This window comes from Pavona decussata, unplaced genomic scaffold (assembly GCF_977016875.1).
Source record: "Pavona decussata unplaced genomic scaffold, jaPavDecu1.1 SCAFFOLD_223, whole genome shotgun sequence".
Lineage (NCBI taxonomy): Eukaryota > Metazoa > Cnidaria > Anthozoa > Scleractinia > Agariciidae > Pavona > Pavona decussata.
This window is the reverse complement of record NW_028145628.1, coordinates 1658749-1676308: the sequence shown is the minus strand read 5'-3', so window position 1 is coordinate 1676308 and position 17560 is coordinate 1658749. Positions and strand designations below refer to the sequence as shown.

At 38.0% G+C, this 17560-nt stretch overlaps 1 protein-coding gene and 1 pseudogene across 1 annotated transcript in view; one reads left to right on the top strand and one right to left on the bottom strand.

Moving 5' to 3' along the window:
* Positions 1-543: 543 nt before the first annotated feature.
* Positions 544-1419, bottom strand: LOC146459075 (uncharacterized; annotated as a pseudogene).
* Positions 1420-4516: 3097 nt separating this feature from the next.
* The window catches only part of LOC146459073 (WASH complex subunit 4-like), a 59096-nt gene continuing 46052 nt past the window's right edge, over positions 4517-17560 (top strand). Inside the window, exons 1-14 of the mRNA XM_085089995.1 lie at positions 4517-4599; positions 4670-4809; positions 6628-6681; positions 7413-7478; positions 7585-7630; positions 9421-9568; positions 10647-10689; positions 11268-11371; positions 11893-12013; positions 12779-12896; positions 13989-14116; positions 14749-14909; positions 15391-15508; positions 16694-16819. Coding sequence (XP_084946121.1) covers positions 4554-4599; positions 4670-4809; positions 6628-6681; positions 7413-7478; positions 7585-7630; positions 9421-9568; positions 10647-10689; positions 11268-11371; positions 11893-12013; positions 12779-12896; positions 13989-14116; positions 14749-14909; positions 15391-15508; positions 16694-16819 — 1419 coding nt within the window. The 5' untranslated portion in view covers positions 4517-4553. The remainder of the gene's footprint in view (positions 4600-4669; positions 4810-6627; positions 6682-7412; positions 7479-7584; positions 7631-9420; positions 9569-10646; positions 10690-11267; positions 11372-11892; positions 12014-12778; positions 12897-13988; positions 14117-14748; positions 14910-15390; positions 15509-16693; positions 16820-17560) is intronic.

Below are 17560 nucleotides of genomic sequence, written 5' to 3'. Positions count from 1 at the left end.
CTCAAAGTATTGGGTTCTTGGTTTACGGAGGGGAGAGGAACGGGCAGTTAAATTTCTTTTCTCCCTATTTTTTCCCTTATTTTTCTCCCTCCTCCCTAATTTTTTCGGCCATTTCTCCCTCCTCCCTGATTTTTCGCCTTTCTCCCTGATAAGTCTTTTAAGGGTCTTTTAAGAGGCTTATTTTATTTGCACTTTACCACAGTGCCTCGCTTCCACATGTATTAAAAGAAGGAAAACATACGACACACGTTTGTCATGTCGTTATATCTCCTTCTTGCCATACCTTTCGGTTTTGTGACGTGAGCTTAAAGCTTTGATGTTTACAACATTTATTTTAACTACTGTATAAAGGGCAGAATGGTTACTCGCAACTACTTGCTTCATGAAACAGAGTAATGCAAGTACATTTGTTAATTTAAGCATTCCACTGTTTGTACAAAACTATCTGAATGTAATTTACAACCTACCGCTTCACCTTCTGGAGTGGCTCAATGGTTAGCGTGCTGCACTCCGGATCGAGCAGTCCGGCTTCGAGCCCAGTAGGAGATAGCAAGGGGTGACAGGCCAGCACGACTTCTAACAATGAAAACATTTTTGATGTGTGACCTCTTTATATTTTCGCTCTGACAAGCATGTCATTTAGAGATTTTCCTTTTTTAAAGGAAATTAGTGGTGGCTCTTTGAAGATTTCTCGTAATAAAGGCTGGTTTTGTATTAAGTGCCATTTTCCCATTAAAACATGTTTGAGGTTGGGCACTGATGGTTGATATTGTGTTACAAAAGGCAATAATTTTTCGGGGGTGTTGTCTTTTTGCTTCAATGCCGATGACCTTTCTGTAAATTTGACATCTGATAAAATTTTTTCAATCAGATTATTTGGGTAGCCTCTAGCAAGGAGTCGTGATTTAAATTTTTTAATATTATCCTCAAATGTTGTTTTTGAGGAGTTTGTTCGTAGGAGTCTTAGGGCTTCGCCCTTGACAAATCCTTTTTTGACCCTGGTGGGTGGCTAGAGGAGAAATGCGTGTATTGAAAGGTTTCAGTAGGCTTGAAATGTGTTTTAATATCCAGTATGGATTGATGGTGGAATCGATTGCCTTTGTAAACAACTGTATCCAGAAATGTAGTCTCAGCATTGGAGATTTCAGCCGTAAATTTGATTGTTGGATGATATGAGTTTGCTTGTTCAATGAACAGTTCTATATCGTGTTTACCAGTGTCCCACAGAGAAAAAATATCGTCAATGTAACGTTTCCAAACTGTAGGTTTTACGACGCTTTGACTAACAATTTGTGTTTCAATGTCGGCCATAAAAATGTTTGCAAAAGCAATGGCCATTTTTGTACCCATGGCTGTACCATGGATTTGGAGGTAGTTCTTTCCATTGAATTGGATTGAATTGGATTGAATTGGATTGAATTGAATCTTCAAAGAGCCACCACTAATTTCCTTTAAAAAAGGAAAATCTCTAAATGACATGCTTGTCAGAGCAAAAATATAAAGAGGTTAGGGACCGTTCATTTTTTTATGAGCATGGGGGGGCTGGTGGGATTTAGGGGGGGCCACGAGAAAAAAAATGGCACTAAAGGAGGGGGGGGCTACCAAAAAAAGTTGAAGGAAAGAGGGGGGGGTCACCTGCAATAATTGGCTAGTAGGGGAAATTGAAAGTGGCTCAACACAGAAACAGATGAAGAAATTGAATATTATTTCAATTTTATTTAATACGATTTTCCTAACCACTTTTAATTTGTTTTACATACTGAGGTCGAAATCTGCATTTCATATTAACAACAATGGAGGAAATGAAGCATATCTGTTGGAAAAGCAATAATGAATATAAACTGAAGTAGACACCTATGTTTGTACAAGTTCAAATTAATATAAAAACGAACAGTCTCACAATTGAATCATCCGTGGGGAAGTAGTTTTCTATTAAGTGGTTGTACTCAGAACTATATCAATAGATTGTTTAATGTTCTGTTTAATAGTACTCACTTTTATAAAGACTGTTGATTAGTAAATTATTTGAACCCAGGAGTATCAGTAGACTCAGTAGTATGCCTAGTGTGAACATCCAGATTAGTTTTTAATAATAGAACTGTTGTTGGTGACTTCAGTTGACGGTAAATCTGAGCCGTAGGCCATCTTCAGAAAAGCTTGTAACTGTCATTTTTAATAGCAGTACTTTAATATCCAGGCGTGTAGGAGGGGGGGTTCGAACGAACCCCCTTTGAAGATCAATAATAGCGGAAGAAAAAGCACAATGAGGAGGTTGAACAACTACATGAGGTGTACCATGCGAGAGAGTAGAATGTCCGCCCTGGTTCTAATGCATATCAAGTATGATATGCCTGTCAATCTTGACGAGATAGTCAATTTGTTTGAAGACCTACACCCGAGAATGATGCAGTTTACCAGCTTGATGTATGACTATCAGCACTGATCGAATAGCTATCAGAACTTGACAGGGCGCGGAATGTACATTGAACTTTCTTGTTTAAGTTGAGACAATTATGCCGCAGAAATGATGTATATAGCTTAAAAAGCTGCTGTAAAACAAATTTGTGATTTGCCTAAAATGGGTATCAAAATGCAGGAAGTGAGGTTTCTGGGAACCTAGATTTTCAAAAGTTTCCGGGGGAGCCTGCCCCCGGACCCCCCTAGTAAGAGCGCCTCCGGCGCTCAACAATCACCCCTATCTAACCCTTACCTACGCACCTTATATCTGTGTGTCCGCTGTTTTTTTTCTGTTTAATATGACTCGTAATCATTGAGTGGTATGCTTCGATTCGTATTTTGTTAGTCAGATCTGTACGTGTATTAATTGTTTCTACTCGAAGGGGAGTAATTTCACGTTAAACGTTTGCTTGATTAATTTTTATAGTTCCTCTAAGAATCTAAATGGTAATTTAGGCTTTGCCGTCGCCGTAAACGTGTTGCTATCTATAAAACGTTTTTTTTAAACAAGAGAAATCTTTACCTAAGCAGAGAACGGCAACTTTTTAATAGTACTGTAAAGAAATCACAGTAACAATAATTACGTTTATCTTTGATATAAACAGTACATAAGCGTTTTGCTAAAGTTACGAGTATGATTTGTTTTTGGTTGGGCGGGAGGGGGGGGGGTCATCAGAAAAAATAGTTTCTGCTTGGGGGGGGGGGCATGTGGAAAAAAATTGCATGCTAAGGGGGGGTCATACAGTTTCGTAGTGGCAATTAACCAAATCCCACCAGCCCCCCCCCCCCCCCCCCCCATGCTCATAAAAAATGAACGCTCCCTTACACATCAAAAATGTTTCCATTGTTAGAAGTCGTGTAGGCCTGTCACCCCTTGCTATCTCCTGCTGTGATTTTTTCCAGACAGAGCCCCGTTCTAACGCGTGAAACCACTTAATTAACACATTAAAACACGGTCTTGTACTGTACAAAATCTATATAGTCTATCAAAAAATACACGCAAATTACACAGCATATTCTGCTAACACCGAGGGTAGAAACCTACCCAATTGTGTATTTTTATTTTAGACTAAAAAATTATTAAAAATTACAAAAGAAATTACAAAATATCTCACTTAAATACCTCTTATAAAACACAACCCATAGCTTGAGCCCACATCGGATCGAAATTTAAATGACGTGAAATCAATCTATGCATCGGGTGTAATTCACTGAACTTGTAGACCCTTGAAGAGTTTATTTCACATTGCTGGGTTTAATTCTTCTGGTGTTTCAGCGTTAAGTCATAAACCATGCAGCGTTAATTTAGGTCTAATTTAGCCTTACACTTATAATAAAAAAAAACAAGGAACGAGACTTTCGTGATTCAATTTCAAAAGAATCTTCAGTAACACCGTAAACGGCTTTCACATGAAAATAACATTCACTCACCTTGATACTCAAAAAACTCCGAAAACTTCAGATTCCCTAAAAGGTCCTAAAACCGACGCCAAACAAAAGAAGTCACAAAATCCCGGAAATCAGACAGATCAGTGCTGTCGTCACCGCTCGGCCAAGACTGGGTACGGTGTACAAATGATGATCTCACAAGACTCACAAGGGGAGGGCAAGAAATTGTTGAGACTACATGCGAGAACTCTTACATACACTCATCTGTAAGTCAGTAAGGACCTTGTATTGAGAGCTACTAAGGCTTTAAACATTCATGTCACATTTTTTTTAAAACCATTCTCCGTCCTCCCTTTTTGTGCTTGTTCTCCCGTCTATCTATTTTTTTTGCTTTCTTTCTCCCTCCTCCCCTTCTTTTTTGGCCGTTTCTCCCTCCTCCCTGATCCGTTCCTCTCCCCTCTTTACGGGGGTCGTTTACGGTTATAGGTCGGGAATCACTTTTTTCCCGTGATTTAAATATTTCCTTCCCAGCTTTGATATAAGAGTATATATATCATTGCGCCTTCAACAATTATTTAATGTAGATTTGTAGATAATTCTATATTCAAATGCGGTTGTGACAATTCGGTTATTATCTCTCCCCTCCCTCCAAAGTTTATTGTGGCCACTAATTACTTTGATTTGTTTTCTCACGTGATGATTCCAAGATGGAGGAAGGATGGCATCTCGATGCCTTCGATGACGGTTCATTGAGTAAGTGTGAACGCTTTAAACGGTAAACATCAGGTGTTTTCAGTATTAATCAAATCTTAATTGTATGTAGAAATCGTCGGAGAGGCACAGTTGAGAAAGTATGGTCAATTTTTGGAGGAATATGCGTCGCAGTTGAAAGCTATCGAAGATGCCCTGGACGATTCAGTCGGGGACTCATGGGATTTCACTTTGGATCCTATCGCTTTGCAAGTAAGTTCAGCAACAGATATCCAATTCTCCTCTATATGCTGGATCTACGGTGTTTTTGTGACTGTCATGTAGGGTATGATCGTTTGGAAAGATACGAAAACAGCTGTACCAGCTGTCCCTCCCTCCCTCCCTCCCTCCCTCCCTCCAAGTGGTGGGAGTTGTTTCAGGGGGAGGGGGGGGGGGGCGTGACTGGAATGCGTATGAGGTGCTCTGCATTCTGATCAGTAATATAAAGCTAACCTTTCCGGAAAAATAAATTCTGGAAAGATTTCTGCACAGCCCCATACATTAATTGAAGGGGTACCTGGAAAAAAGCCCAAATTTCCTTGTATTCGCTTGTGAAACAAGAGGAGAATTTGACCTTACATCAAAAGTCACTTGGAGCCTTATTCCACGCACCCCTTCAATTATACATGCACCACTGTCTTACTGACCCTCTTCCAAAAGCCGTGAGCACAAATAGAGTTTGAGTTGCAAATTAAAATGTATACATAACTATTGTATGGGGTTGTGTGGAAATCTTGCCAAAATTTGTTTTGAGGTTCATGCAGGTATTGAAAGTGTGGGAAATGAAAATTCCGTTTTAAGAAAAAGGATCCTTTAGCTCGCATGTTTGGCCATTGGCAGGGTACAGCTGGGCGTGTTTGAAGAATGGAGATCATTATAACATAGATGCTAACTCTCTTGGATTATCCCAGATTCTCCTATAAGGGTTACCAAATCTCCTGAATGAAAGTGAATTTGATCTTTTCTTTAAATTGAAAGACAAAAAAACCCTGTTTCGTAATCGATCTTACAGCTTCTGAGTGCACTTTGACTTTTCATACATTCTTTCACCCAATCTGTTACACATCTGTAGTGTTTGCAAAAATCACAGGAAACAGGTTGATTTGTGGAAAGGGGATGACTTAGGCCAATGTTTGAGGTGTGGTTTCATTTGGGTCAACCCTTTAATCCCTAACAGTGATCAGTATAAAATTTCTCCTTTTATTATAGAGACACGAGTGTTTTACTGGAAAATACACCACTTATAAAATTCATACGAAACTACATCCAGGGCCCAAGTGGTGTATTTCCATATCCTCACTAGTGAGGATATTGATGATGTCATTTCCCGCTTATTTATGGTTGTTTACGTAAACAGTCGTTGAAAACTGGAGAGTAATAGATTTGTCTTTGTAATAAAAAGAAAATTACATGGTGGCTTAAACAAATGAATTTTATTGTCTCGTGTTAAAAACAATATTTTACTCCCACTGTGCTAAGTTGTTCTTAAAATATTGTTTCTACCACTTGAAAATAAAATTCATATCTTTGTGCTGCCATGTAATATCCTCTATGTAATACCAATAATATTCTTATTCAATCCCTGAGTCATGAGAATAGACCGTATTCGTATTCTCGGTATTGAACTGGAACTAGCTTGCACACGAGGCTTATGCGGGGAGATCTTTTCACATGCAAATAGTTTCTAATATATTCCCCCGCAAAAGTCTCCATTGTAAGCTCAATCCAGTTCAATACTGAGAATACGAATATGGTCTATTAAGGATAATTTATGATCATTCCAGGTAATTTTTCTTGATATTTTAATAACTTCTCCTTAGTCCTTTTATAAGAAAGGTATGCCTGGGGACAAGGTAGGAGAATTTGGTCTTTGATATTAGGGGTTAAGGGGCTTGTGAGGGGGAAGTAGGTTGATGATTGAGAGGCTGGAAGGATGAGCACAAAAGAAAAAACCTCCAGATGTTGGCTTGTTTATCATAAAATAATTATTAATGTGTTGAACTTATTGATTTTATTGATAATGTTTGTCAGATTTTACCATATGAACAATCCAAGCTCTTGGAACTCATTAAAACAGACAATAAGGTTGGTATAATTTCATTGATATCCCTATATCTGGCTTTTCTTGATTAATATGTAATTTGTTGGCCTGCAAGTTTATTTTAATGTTGATGACTTTCCTGGCTACAACTCAATACATACAGTGCAACTTTATTGACAATCCCCAAGGGAGATTTTCCGTGACAATTAAAATAGGAGCTTAACTTACAATGATTCTCTTCAAGTAAAACTACAAAATGATTACAATAAAAGACAATAAATCACCTACGTTTAGTTGTCACTTGATAAGAACACGGTCACAAGGTTTGCTCTTAAGTTGCATTTGATTACCATTTTTATCACAATACTAAGTGGAATGTAGTGGATAAAACATTGAAGCAATGTGTCCCGAAGGAATAGGCCATTTCCGAGTTGCTCTAAGCCTCACTATGAAATCGAGGCTAAGTGCAAAGTTTTTATTATGAAAATTAATTTCATTCATATGCAAAAGCTTTGCACTTAGCCTCGCTTTCACAATGAGGTACACGGCGACTCGGAAATAGCCTATTCAAGGCCATTTGTAAAAATTCCAGTGAAACTGAGCTAAAATAACAAAAAGCAATCTGAGATAGGACATGCATGCATGTAGGTCAGTTATACTATAAGCTTTTCATAATTATATTATAATGTAACAATTCTGGGATTAGGATATTATCAATGCTCAATAAGTACGTACATATAGTTTTAAAGATGACAATAATGATTTTCCCTTTAAGGTTTTCAACAAAGTGGTCATGGTGTTTGCATCCTTGTGCCGAGAAATGGATCAGCTGAAACACGAGGTACGAAACATGGACAACTGTCCCAATGTTATTGTTGAAAGGCTAATTATTAAATGTTTTGGTTGCTCTGTCAGTTTTTGCTGATTCATATAATAACACTTTTTAGGCTGTTACCAAGTACTTCACCCCACTGTTACTCTATGAAGAAGCAGGTAGGTCAGAATTAAGTGGCAGGTTATCTGGCTTTTTTTGTAATAATAATAATGATAATAATATTTATTAAATGCGAATAAGGGAGAAACGAAGACTTGGAAAAAATTCGAATCCCAGATGGGATTTGAACCCATGACCCTCCGTGACCTAGTCGGATGCTCTAACCATGGCGGCTACACAGTCACGTACTGACTCATATGAACTCACTAACAACATCGCACTGTCACATTAAGGTATCTAGCACATATGAACTCACTAACAGCATCACGCATAGAGTCTCCAGTAGCTCAGTGGTTAGAGCATCCGACTAGATCACGGGGGGTCGTGGGTTCAAATCCCATCTGGGACTCGCATTTTTTCAGAGTCTTCGTTTCTCCCTTAGTCACATTTAATATCTTGTTGTTGTTGTTTGTCCGTTAATAATTATTATAATAATAACAAATAATAATTTAAGGATGCAGAAGGCTACCACCTCGAGTTCTCTCAACATAGTGAGAACTTTCAAAGCTACCGTCACTTGACTTTCCCTGAGGGAATAGCATAGGGGCTCAATACAGTTTTAGTATCAATGAGCTTTAGATTGTCTATAAGATTTTTACCTTTTATCACCAATTCTTTTATTAACTCAGCAGTTTTCTTTTTATAGTTCCTTCATATCGCATAGGTTACGCTGCGCACCCTATGTGGTTCTATTTTAGCATCCATACGTTTATCAACTGCACGTAATAATAATATACATGGTTTGGAACAGTTATGCTAAGATGCTAAGATTACCCTCCCTCCCATGAAAGTGGGTTGGTCAGAAATGGAGTCAGAAACTTTTTTGAAAAAAATTGAGTTGCTCAGGTGATGAAATCATTTACAGTTACAGTTTATTAGGTTTAAAGCACATTTGATCATCTCATCATGGAATTATGCACTATACAAATTCATTATTTATTATTGTTATTGTTATTATCATTTTATCATTATTATTGTTATTGTATCTTCCATGACTGTGTATATTAATACAATAGCCAATCTTGCACATTTATTTCAACCTTGTTCCCGGGCTCCATTGAGGGACTTTTTGAAAAGTCATGATAAAATCGCCCAACATGATCAGTTGACCTTACTGGTGATTCACAGCGATAAGTGTAGAAAATTGCGGGAACCGGCACACTAGGTGAATGCTGACAAATTTAATCCCTGATATCTGACATGCCAGGTATTGGTGATTTCATACGCCAATCGTGGCGACCGGCAAAAATCGCTATTGCTGCACTGGGCACACATGGTGATTTTATGTGCCGGCGATCGGCACATAAAATCGCCAGGTGTGTCGCTGGCTTAAGGGAGAGCACTTGTTTCCCTTCATTGTGTCATGGGTTGAATCCTGGACAGGGCATCATAAAAGTTGAATTGTTTTTGTTGCTTCTTTCTGGGTTTACTGCTTTACTCTCAGCTGGTTGCTTAAAAATGTTTCCACACTTCAATTCAGTCTTGATGGTTTTACAGTGCGACGCACCTAACCGTGGCCACCTAACAAACTTTTTCTACAAGTTAGCCAATTAGGATATCTTCCTCCATGTTCATAAAATACAAAACAGCATGTTTTCAATAATTTGTTGTTGCGTCACTTGCCTGTTGGACTTTGCAAGGAGGCGTGACCATTAATCAAATTTGCGTATCCTGATTTGCGCACTTGTAAAAAAAGTTCGTTGGGTGGCCATGGTAAGGCGCATTGCACTGTAATGTTAAGACTTTGTGATCTATTTATTTGCATTCATATTAGTTTTCCATTTTTCAGGATCTGATAAAGAACAAACCCAGGAAGGAGACAACCAAGTCCGTCTTGGGCGAGTGTTATCTCTACTGCAGGATCTTTCCAGTTTTGTGACTCGTTCTTGTGAAGTGGTCAAGAATGTGGTTCAGCAGCTTGCTGCAGTGTACTCAAAGTATGAAAAAGTTTTTCTTTATATTTATGTTATAAATCCTTATCAGTGTTTTTACTACTGTCAAGTGTTGCCCTCTATAAATAAAGCCTTTACTTAACTCACTATTTAATTATCATGAATTTTGAATGTACAGCATTTTCTCCTAATCTTAACTCTTTTTTTGTCTCAGTGCTGACAGTTTCGAACTGAGACAAAATTAGAAGGGTTTGTATGGAGTAATTAGAGCCTAGCAATGCCAATATCTTATCCCCAAATCTCAACAAGATATAGTGATTTTTGGCCAGGGGGATTAATTATTTTTGTCTTCAATAAAAAAAATATTATAGTCCATAATTGTTTCCTAAATTTAGTGTTTGTGGCTCAAGTTTCAAGTTTATTAAAAAATTCAAAAATTTAGCAAAAAAGAGAGACTGGTCTGCAGGTAGCGAGAGATAATCTAGGCGGGCCAGACTTACAACTGTTTAACCCTTTAACCCCTAAGGCAAAACGACATTTTCTCCAGATCCAAGTCTACAAACTCAATGTCTATGTATGATATACCATTTTAAAGCTACTCATGAGTGTATTTCATAACTGATATAATTATGAGTGAGAAAAGTTATGGCTTTGAGATAAATGGCCTTAAAACGTAAAAATTTAAAACTTCAAAAACGTCCCAATCCTTGTGTATATTAGGTATACCCTTAAACTATAGCTTATTTTGCACGTCTCAACATCTTCATTAATGTGAGAGATGTCTTAAGACCCACAACTTCTAGGGGAAAAAAGTTGAAAAGTTATGGGGGTGGTCAACCATATCACGTATGGGAGGGGGTTAAGTTTTTATCCTTTTAATGAGTAGATCTTCACAAGACCATCTTGGTGTGAAAAATTCATAGAAATCTGTCAAACATTGACAGGGTTGTGGCCTTATGTGCCAAATGGCACTCTTAGGGATTAAAGGGTAAGGATAAGATTAATATTATTACAGTTATTACAATCAAAGACAGAACATGATCTCTCTAAACCTCTTGCCCACTTGGTAACATGTTAATAGAGCGCTTCATCAAGCTTTGATTGTAATCCTTTGATCTTTTAGGGATGGTCCAAAGGTTATGGACGTTACTGGCGTCCATTTTACAGTAAGTACATGACTGTCTCCTTAATTTTTGACTTTTTTTTTTAATAATACAGCAGGGTTGTCAGAAAATGTTAAAATACTGTAGATGGCTGTGTTTTGAGAGAGGAGAAAAAATAGCAAAGCATATCAATGGTGATTATTTTTTGCAAGTACCTTTGCCTTGACCATTTCAATATTGGGGAGCAGGGATGGTGCAGTTGTGAGAGCACTCCCCTCTCATCAATGTGGCCAAGGTTCAAATTCCTGGACTCTGTGTCATAAATTGAGTTTGCTGTTGGTTCTCTTCCTTGCTTGGGGAGGTTTTCTCTAAGTTCTCTGGTTTCTCCTCTTCTCAAAAACCAATATTTCCAAATAATTTCCAATTTGATCTGGAATTTAGGGCCTAGATATTACTTGTGCAATTCTAGCCACTCTATCTAGAATGAATTGTTTATTTAATATTCATATTTTATACTTATTTCTTTTAGATTTACACATATAAACGTGAACCTTTTGTGAGTGCTATACATATCCAAAGCCACTGCATACATGCTGTTTGCAACCATGATTACTTGCTAACAAATTTCTTTGTTTCAACAGACGGTGTTTGAACATCTAGCAGCTCTGATTGGAGTCCTTATCACTTTAGATGAAATTATTGATGCCAGTCACACTCTGAAAGAACATTGGAAACAGTACAGGAGGTAAGGTGGTTATTCAGTGGTTTGTTCAGTCTCTAATCATCATGATCATCATCATCTTCAACATCATTGTCGTCATCATTGTCGTAATCATCATTTTCATAACCATCGTCATCATCATTATAACTTTTGTATACAGAGCCTCTCTGAAAACCACCATGATGTGAGAGAGCACCCTGTGTAAACACTGTTATAAATAAATAAATAAATAAATAGATAAATAAATCATCCTCATCATCATTGTCATCATCATCATCATAATCATCATTTCATAATCATTGTCATGACCATCGCCATCATCATCATCATCATCATCATCGTCATCTGTTTTGTTTTATCCTTGCACTGTATCAGTAATCTAATTATTTATTTGGTTAGCTAGCCAGTGAATTCTTAGATATGTGAAATCACCCAGAATATAACATGTCAATCATAACTATATCCTGTTCCCATGGTCTCATTCTGTAGATAAAATAAACAGTCATATGACTATGCCTATATTGTTTTTTCTTATTCCATTCTAGAATGATAAAATCAGTTTACAGTAACACTGCTTTATTTGGTGTTGAAGAAGCAAAGCTGCGTCCGCTGGAGAAACTCCTAATGAGTTTGGAAGGACAGCTTCTTGATGGTGTCATTTTGCAGGTACAGTTCTAACCCAGGGGGAGGGTGTAGGGAGGGTGAGTGCTCATGGCTATTAGTGAAATAGATATGTGAATGACACCAAGTTGTTACACCCCCCCCCCCCCCTACAAAAAAAAAAAAAGACCTGTTAGGCTGAATGTGCCCAGCAAAGTCAAACTGGCCAGCACATTATTAACCCATTCCAGAAAGTAAGTCAATTCTTTTCTGTATAAAAATCCATTAAACAAATTTCGCGCTTTGAATGATTGAATGACTTTGAATGATTTTAGAGCTTTGAACTATTGGGCCTTCCTGTCTAACGAATTAAAAAGACCTATATGCCTAACGCGATTTTTTAAAGGAATCTAAATAAGTTTTTATGTGATTTGTATCAGGTTAGTTGTGTATATTTTTATTGTAGATCCTAATTTTTTATTCAGATACCTATTTTTATATCTTATTCTAGGAGATTTTTTATGTTGCTTGTTTCAATTTTTTATTTTAGAGTACCCCCCTGAAAACTACTAAAAACGTTTTAGTGATGGAGGCCTCCTCTTAAAAGGTTTATTTTGTTATTATTATAATTATTATAATTATTATAATTATTATTATTAATTTCCCTCCTAAGCTCTTTCCAACTCCTCCCCACCAAAATGACCACCAGAATATTTCAACCCCCCCCCCCCCAAAAAAAAAAGTCCCCAATGACTAATTTAAGAAGGTTCCTTATACCTTCCTGTCACTGAAATTAATATACCTGTCTAATGTATATGGTTTGTTTTTCAGAACTGCATTGAGCAGCCGTTTGACACACAGTATGTGAGGGTGGCAAGAAACAATGAATTTGCTGAGGAGTTTCTCTATAACATCAGAATTATCTTTCAGAGCCTTGACACACGAATGAGTATGTACAAGTTTGCACAGTTGTGGTGTTATACATTAAGGAGCTTAAGCACAAATGTTCGTGAGCCATGGACGGCAACCGGAATTTGACTGTTTCCTTTTTCGGTGTGGTTTTGCTCCTTACCACGGTCAGCAAAAACTCTTGTTGATGACTGTGGCTTGAGGCGATGGCGTGAAAATGCTCCAAAAGGGAGCCGTCTGTGGCTAAAAAACATCTGTGCTTAAGTTCCTTATTCTATACTTATATATGACTTATATTTTTTATCAGCTGGTTCAGTTTTAAATCCTTTTTTAGCCTTTCTATCCCTCTTTTTGCTCTTGTCATTTCACATCCTGATCTCCTAGCCTCTCAACTTTAGATTCCTTGAATTCTTTTTCAGGCAACAACCTTGCTAGACCAGGTTAAAAAAAAAAGTCAAAATTAAACCAACTGAAGGGATTGGGGCTTACCTGACCTACAATAACAATTATAATGTTGTTCTAGCTCAGAGTTGCCAAATTTTTGCGTGCAGCCTTGAATTCCTTCAGAAAATAATGCCCCAATGTTTTGTCTGTTGCTTTGTGCTTTATTTGCATTATTAAAAGCCATGATTATGGACAAGATTTCTGTTTTAATCACAAAATGAAGCACAAACATTGGATAAAACTTTGGGGAAATGTTTCCTGAAAGAATACAAGTCCAAATGCAAAACTCTTGACTAGTGAATCTGAGCTAGAACATCAAAAAGCAATCTAAAAATCACTAAGGCCTGTTATGCCCCAAGCCCTTCAATTTATTTTGAAAACAGAGTTTAAAGAAGCAGAGATGGCACAGTGGTGAGAGCACTTGTGTCCCTCCAGTGTGGCCCAGGTTGGATTCGCGTTGTTGATGCCATATGTTGGTTGAGTTTGTTGTTGGTTCTTGTCCTTTCTCTGAGGGTTTCTCTATGGTACTCCAGTTTTCTTCCCTCCACAGAAACCGACATTCCCAAATTCCAACTCAACCTAAAAGCAGTTGATGAAAGAGCCACTCTGTGGAAGCCACTGAAATTCCCATTTATTTATTTACATCCAAGTTTAGTGTACTCTCTGTTCTCTGTCTTATAAATCACAGATGAGCCCCATGAGGTGGACCAGAGGCAGAAGGTTGTTGGGCTGTTAGGATTGTTCATCCTGCATTTCCAGATCTACAGAGGAATTGATAAGAAGTTCTTCAGTAAGTTGTGGGATATTCACAAAAAGGTGAGGCTAAGTTCGTACCTCTAACACAGTTAGAAATACTGAAACTTTAGGTAGGTGAAAGCACCAATCAGAAGTACTTCTTGGTTGTTTTTATTTGAACATCGATATCAACACTTAGGGATTTCATCTGTAGAGGCAAAAGTTAGAACCACCTTAGGAAGCATATTTATTATAAACACCACCTCAGGAAACCACTGCTCAGTTGCTTTCATATGAATGGCCACACTCATAAGGATTTCATTCACAGACTCAAAAGTTAGAATCACCTTGTACAGCATACTAAACAGCCCCACAAAAACGTTCTGCTCAGTTGCTTTCATTTGAATGGCCACACTTTAGGATTTCATCCACAGACTCAAAACTTGGAACCACCTTGTACAGCATAATAAACAGCACCACAGGAAAGTTCTGCTCAGTAGCTTTCATTTGAGTGTTCACATTCAAAATTTAAAACTACCTAGTACAGCATGATAAACAGGATTGCACTTAGGAAAGTACTGCTCAGTAGCTTTCATTTGGATCATTATACTCCAGGATTTCATCAGAAGTTAGAACCTCCTTGTTGAGCTTGGTGAACACCAACCGATAATTATAAAGGAGAAACTAGATTCTGGTTTTATATTTTGTCCAAGGTGCCATCTGTTCATCTTGCTGGAGACATCATGTTTTTCCCAAATGAATTTCTTCTTCGAAGAATTCCTCACCTGCACAAGATTGTGGACAAGAAACAAAAGGTTGCTGTGGAAACCTCCAAAGAACAGTATTTGGCAAACTGTAACCAAAACTTAGTGAGGTAGGAAGAGAGGAAATCAATGTGTTTTGCTATCTAACATAAAGCTGGGCTCTTCCTTGTGGGGGGAGGGGGAGAATGGAAGAGGACAGACCCTGAAAACAAGGTTATAACAGTACATGTATCAGACCATGTAAAGGGCCGCACAAACATTTTCAACATTTGAATAAAAGCTGAACAGATGTTGGGCGGATGTTGGACAAATGTTGAATGGAGTGTTCAAACAGCTTCAACGCCATTCAACCTTTTCGAGAATAAGAGAAAAGGTTGTGTGGATGTTGAATAAAAATTTAAACCAATTTAAATTTGATTCAACACATTTTCAACAAGCTTTCAACACTTTTTACACTTTCAACAATGTTGAACGACCTGTTCAAATGCCTTCGACATTTGGTTCAACAAAGTGTTGAACACATGTTGAAACAAATGTTGAAACCGTTTAAAAGGGCCTTCAGTCGTCATTTTGTTTTCTCTGTTTGCGCAGAGATGCCCAGCTTTACCAGATGCAGGTCAGTTCATGGATGGTACACATGGAGTCGTCACTGAGCAAAGGTGGCTCTTTGGTGGATGATCTCAATACTCGCTGCATCCTGTTCATTAAGGTACCTTTATGGTAATTTTTTTTTGCACTAAAAGAAGAAACAAGCAAACAATAAATTATTGTTTGTACATCATACAGGAAATGTTCAACATGCTAGGCAATTTTGCCATGCTAGTTTGTAAAAGATAAATAGTAAGAGAAATAATATTTTTGTTATCACTAACTGTAATAACTACATGTACCAAGATTACTTTAAATTATTGAATAACCCTTTTCAGTTAGCATTAGTTGCTGTTCCTCCAAGGGCTTAAATAAAGGGGTTGAATTAGCGTACATGTATACAGTCGAACCTCCTCTAACGGCCACCTCTCTACAACAGCCACATTTTTTTGTCCCGGCGGACAGTCCATGCATCAGCTCTTGTTTAAACCTCTCTACAACGGCCACCTCTCTACAACAGCAACGGCCACTAAAGTGCGTCCCCAACTCCCAAAATAACCTCTCAACAACGGCCAGTACAGTTCTTTTTTGTAAAAAACACCTTTTTATAAACTGATGCAGTAATCGACATTTATCTTCGGAACATACGTATTGTGTTTGTGTTCCATTTAAATGCTGCAGAAAGCATAAATTGTCTACAATAATATAGCGAATGTTGCAAACCTTGCTCGTTTCGTCTTGTTAACATTTTGATTCAAAACATTATTTACGTTTTATTGTGTATTTTATCGATATATATTATTTTTAAGATTGGATTGCCGTTATAGGCTACAGTAAGCATGAACTTGGCACAATAAACATGTTGTACTTCCCGAAAAAAGTGCCATATTACACCCCTACCTCCCCATAACGGCCACCTCTCCACAACGGCCACTTTCTTCTGTCCCCAAGGTGGCCGTTGTGGAGAGGTTCAATTGTATAATAATCGTTTGGATCTTGGCATTGTGTAATGTAATGTAAAGAGCAAAATAAATGTCTATAATTTTGTTATGTTTACTTAACCGGATGTTTCACCTGTTGCTATAATTACAGTGCAACAAACTCAACTGGGGCCACCCAACATTGATCAGCCAATCACAGGTCACGTTTACAACAAAGGAGTCTGGCTTTGGTAGTTTGTAAACCAATAAAAAATGAGAACATTTCTTTAAATTTCAAAGTGTCGTTTTTGTCGGTGGCCATGGTTGAGTTCGTAATGCATTGTAAAATGCTGATTAGTTTTTTGTCTTGTTTTTGTTTTCTTCAGGGCATCCTTATCGCACACACTGTAAGTCATTTGGTGCGTACTGTCATGAACATGCATCTTGTGCTGTCTAAACCACTGACCAAAACTGCTGTGCTGGCATTGTGCAGGCTCACAGAACTTCTGAAGGTATGAGCGCATGTTAAATGAATAATTATTCATTATAAATTAACTATTAGTTAGTATTAGTTAGTATTAATTAACTATTTTCCTTTCATTGCGCATATGCCACTCATTGACATTCCAACCCTAGCCGTATGCAGGATGTTTGTCCCATGAACCTAGTTTAATGGCCTTAACTTCCACGAGTCTCCTGTAGCTCAGTGGTAGAGCATTCAAACTAGTAATCGGAAGGTCTTAGGTTTGACTTCTGATAGAACAAGGCTGCTGCCTAACGGGCGCCCGGTCGCCAGAGGCGCCCAAGGTAAGAGCATGGGCGACCAAATTTCGGTACAAGGAGCCCGCGCGGGCGCCTGACTTAACACACGGCATTAGACTTAACCTCCTTGTACATTATATTCCTTTAGCTGGAGTAGGACTTTAAACAGTGGAACTGTTGATATGGTTAGCGATGATGCGATTAGGCAGTATAAAATTTCCACAAGTAAACCGTAAATTATGTAAACCTAACGTGTTCAACTGTGAAGCTTTGTCGAAACGAACGAAGCCATCGTTTCCGAGTCCGGATGGCAGTTGAAGACTGGGTCTGAGATTTGACTTCCAAATATGGAATAGCAAAATTATGGGCTGTTTGTTGCCTATGTTGACATTCGTGCAGTTCATCGTTTGCTTGGGTTTTCGTCGATTTGATAACTTTTTTGTGGCGAGAATGGGAAGCTATCTTGCGTGCTATCGACTGGACGTGCTTGA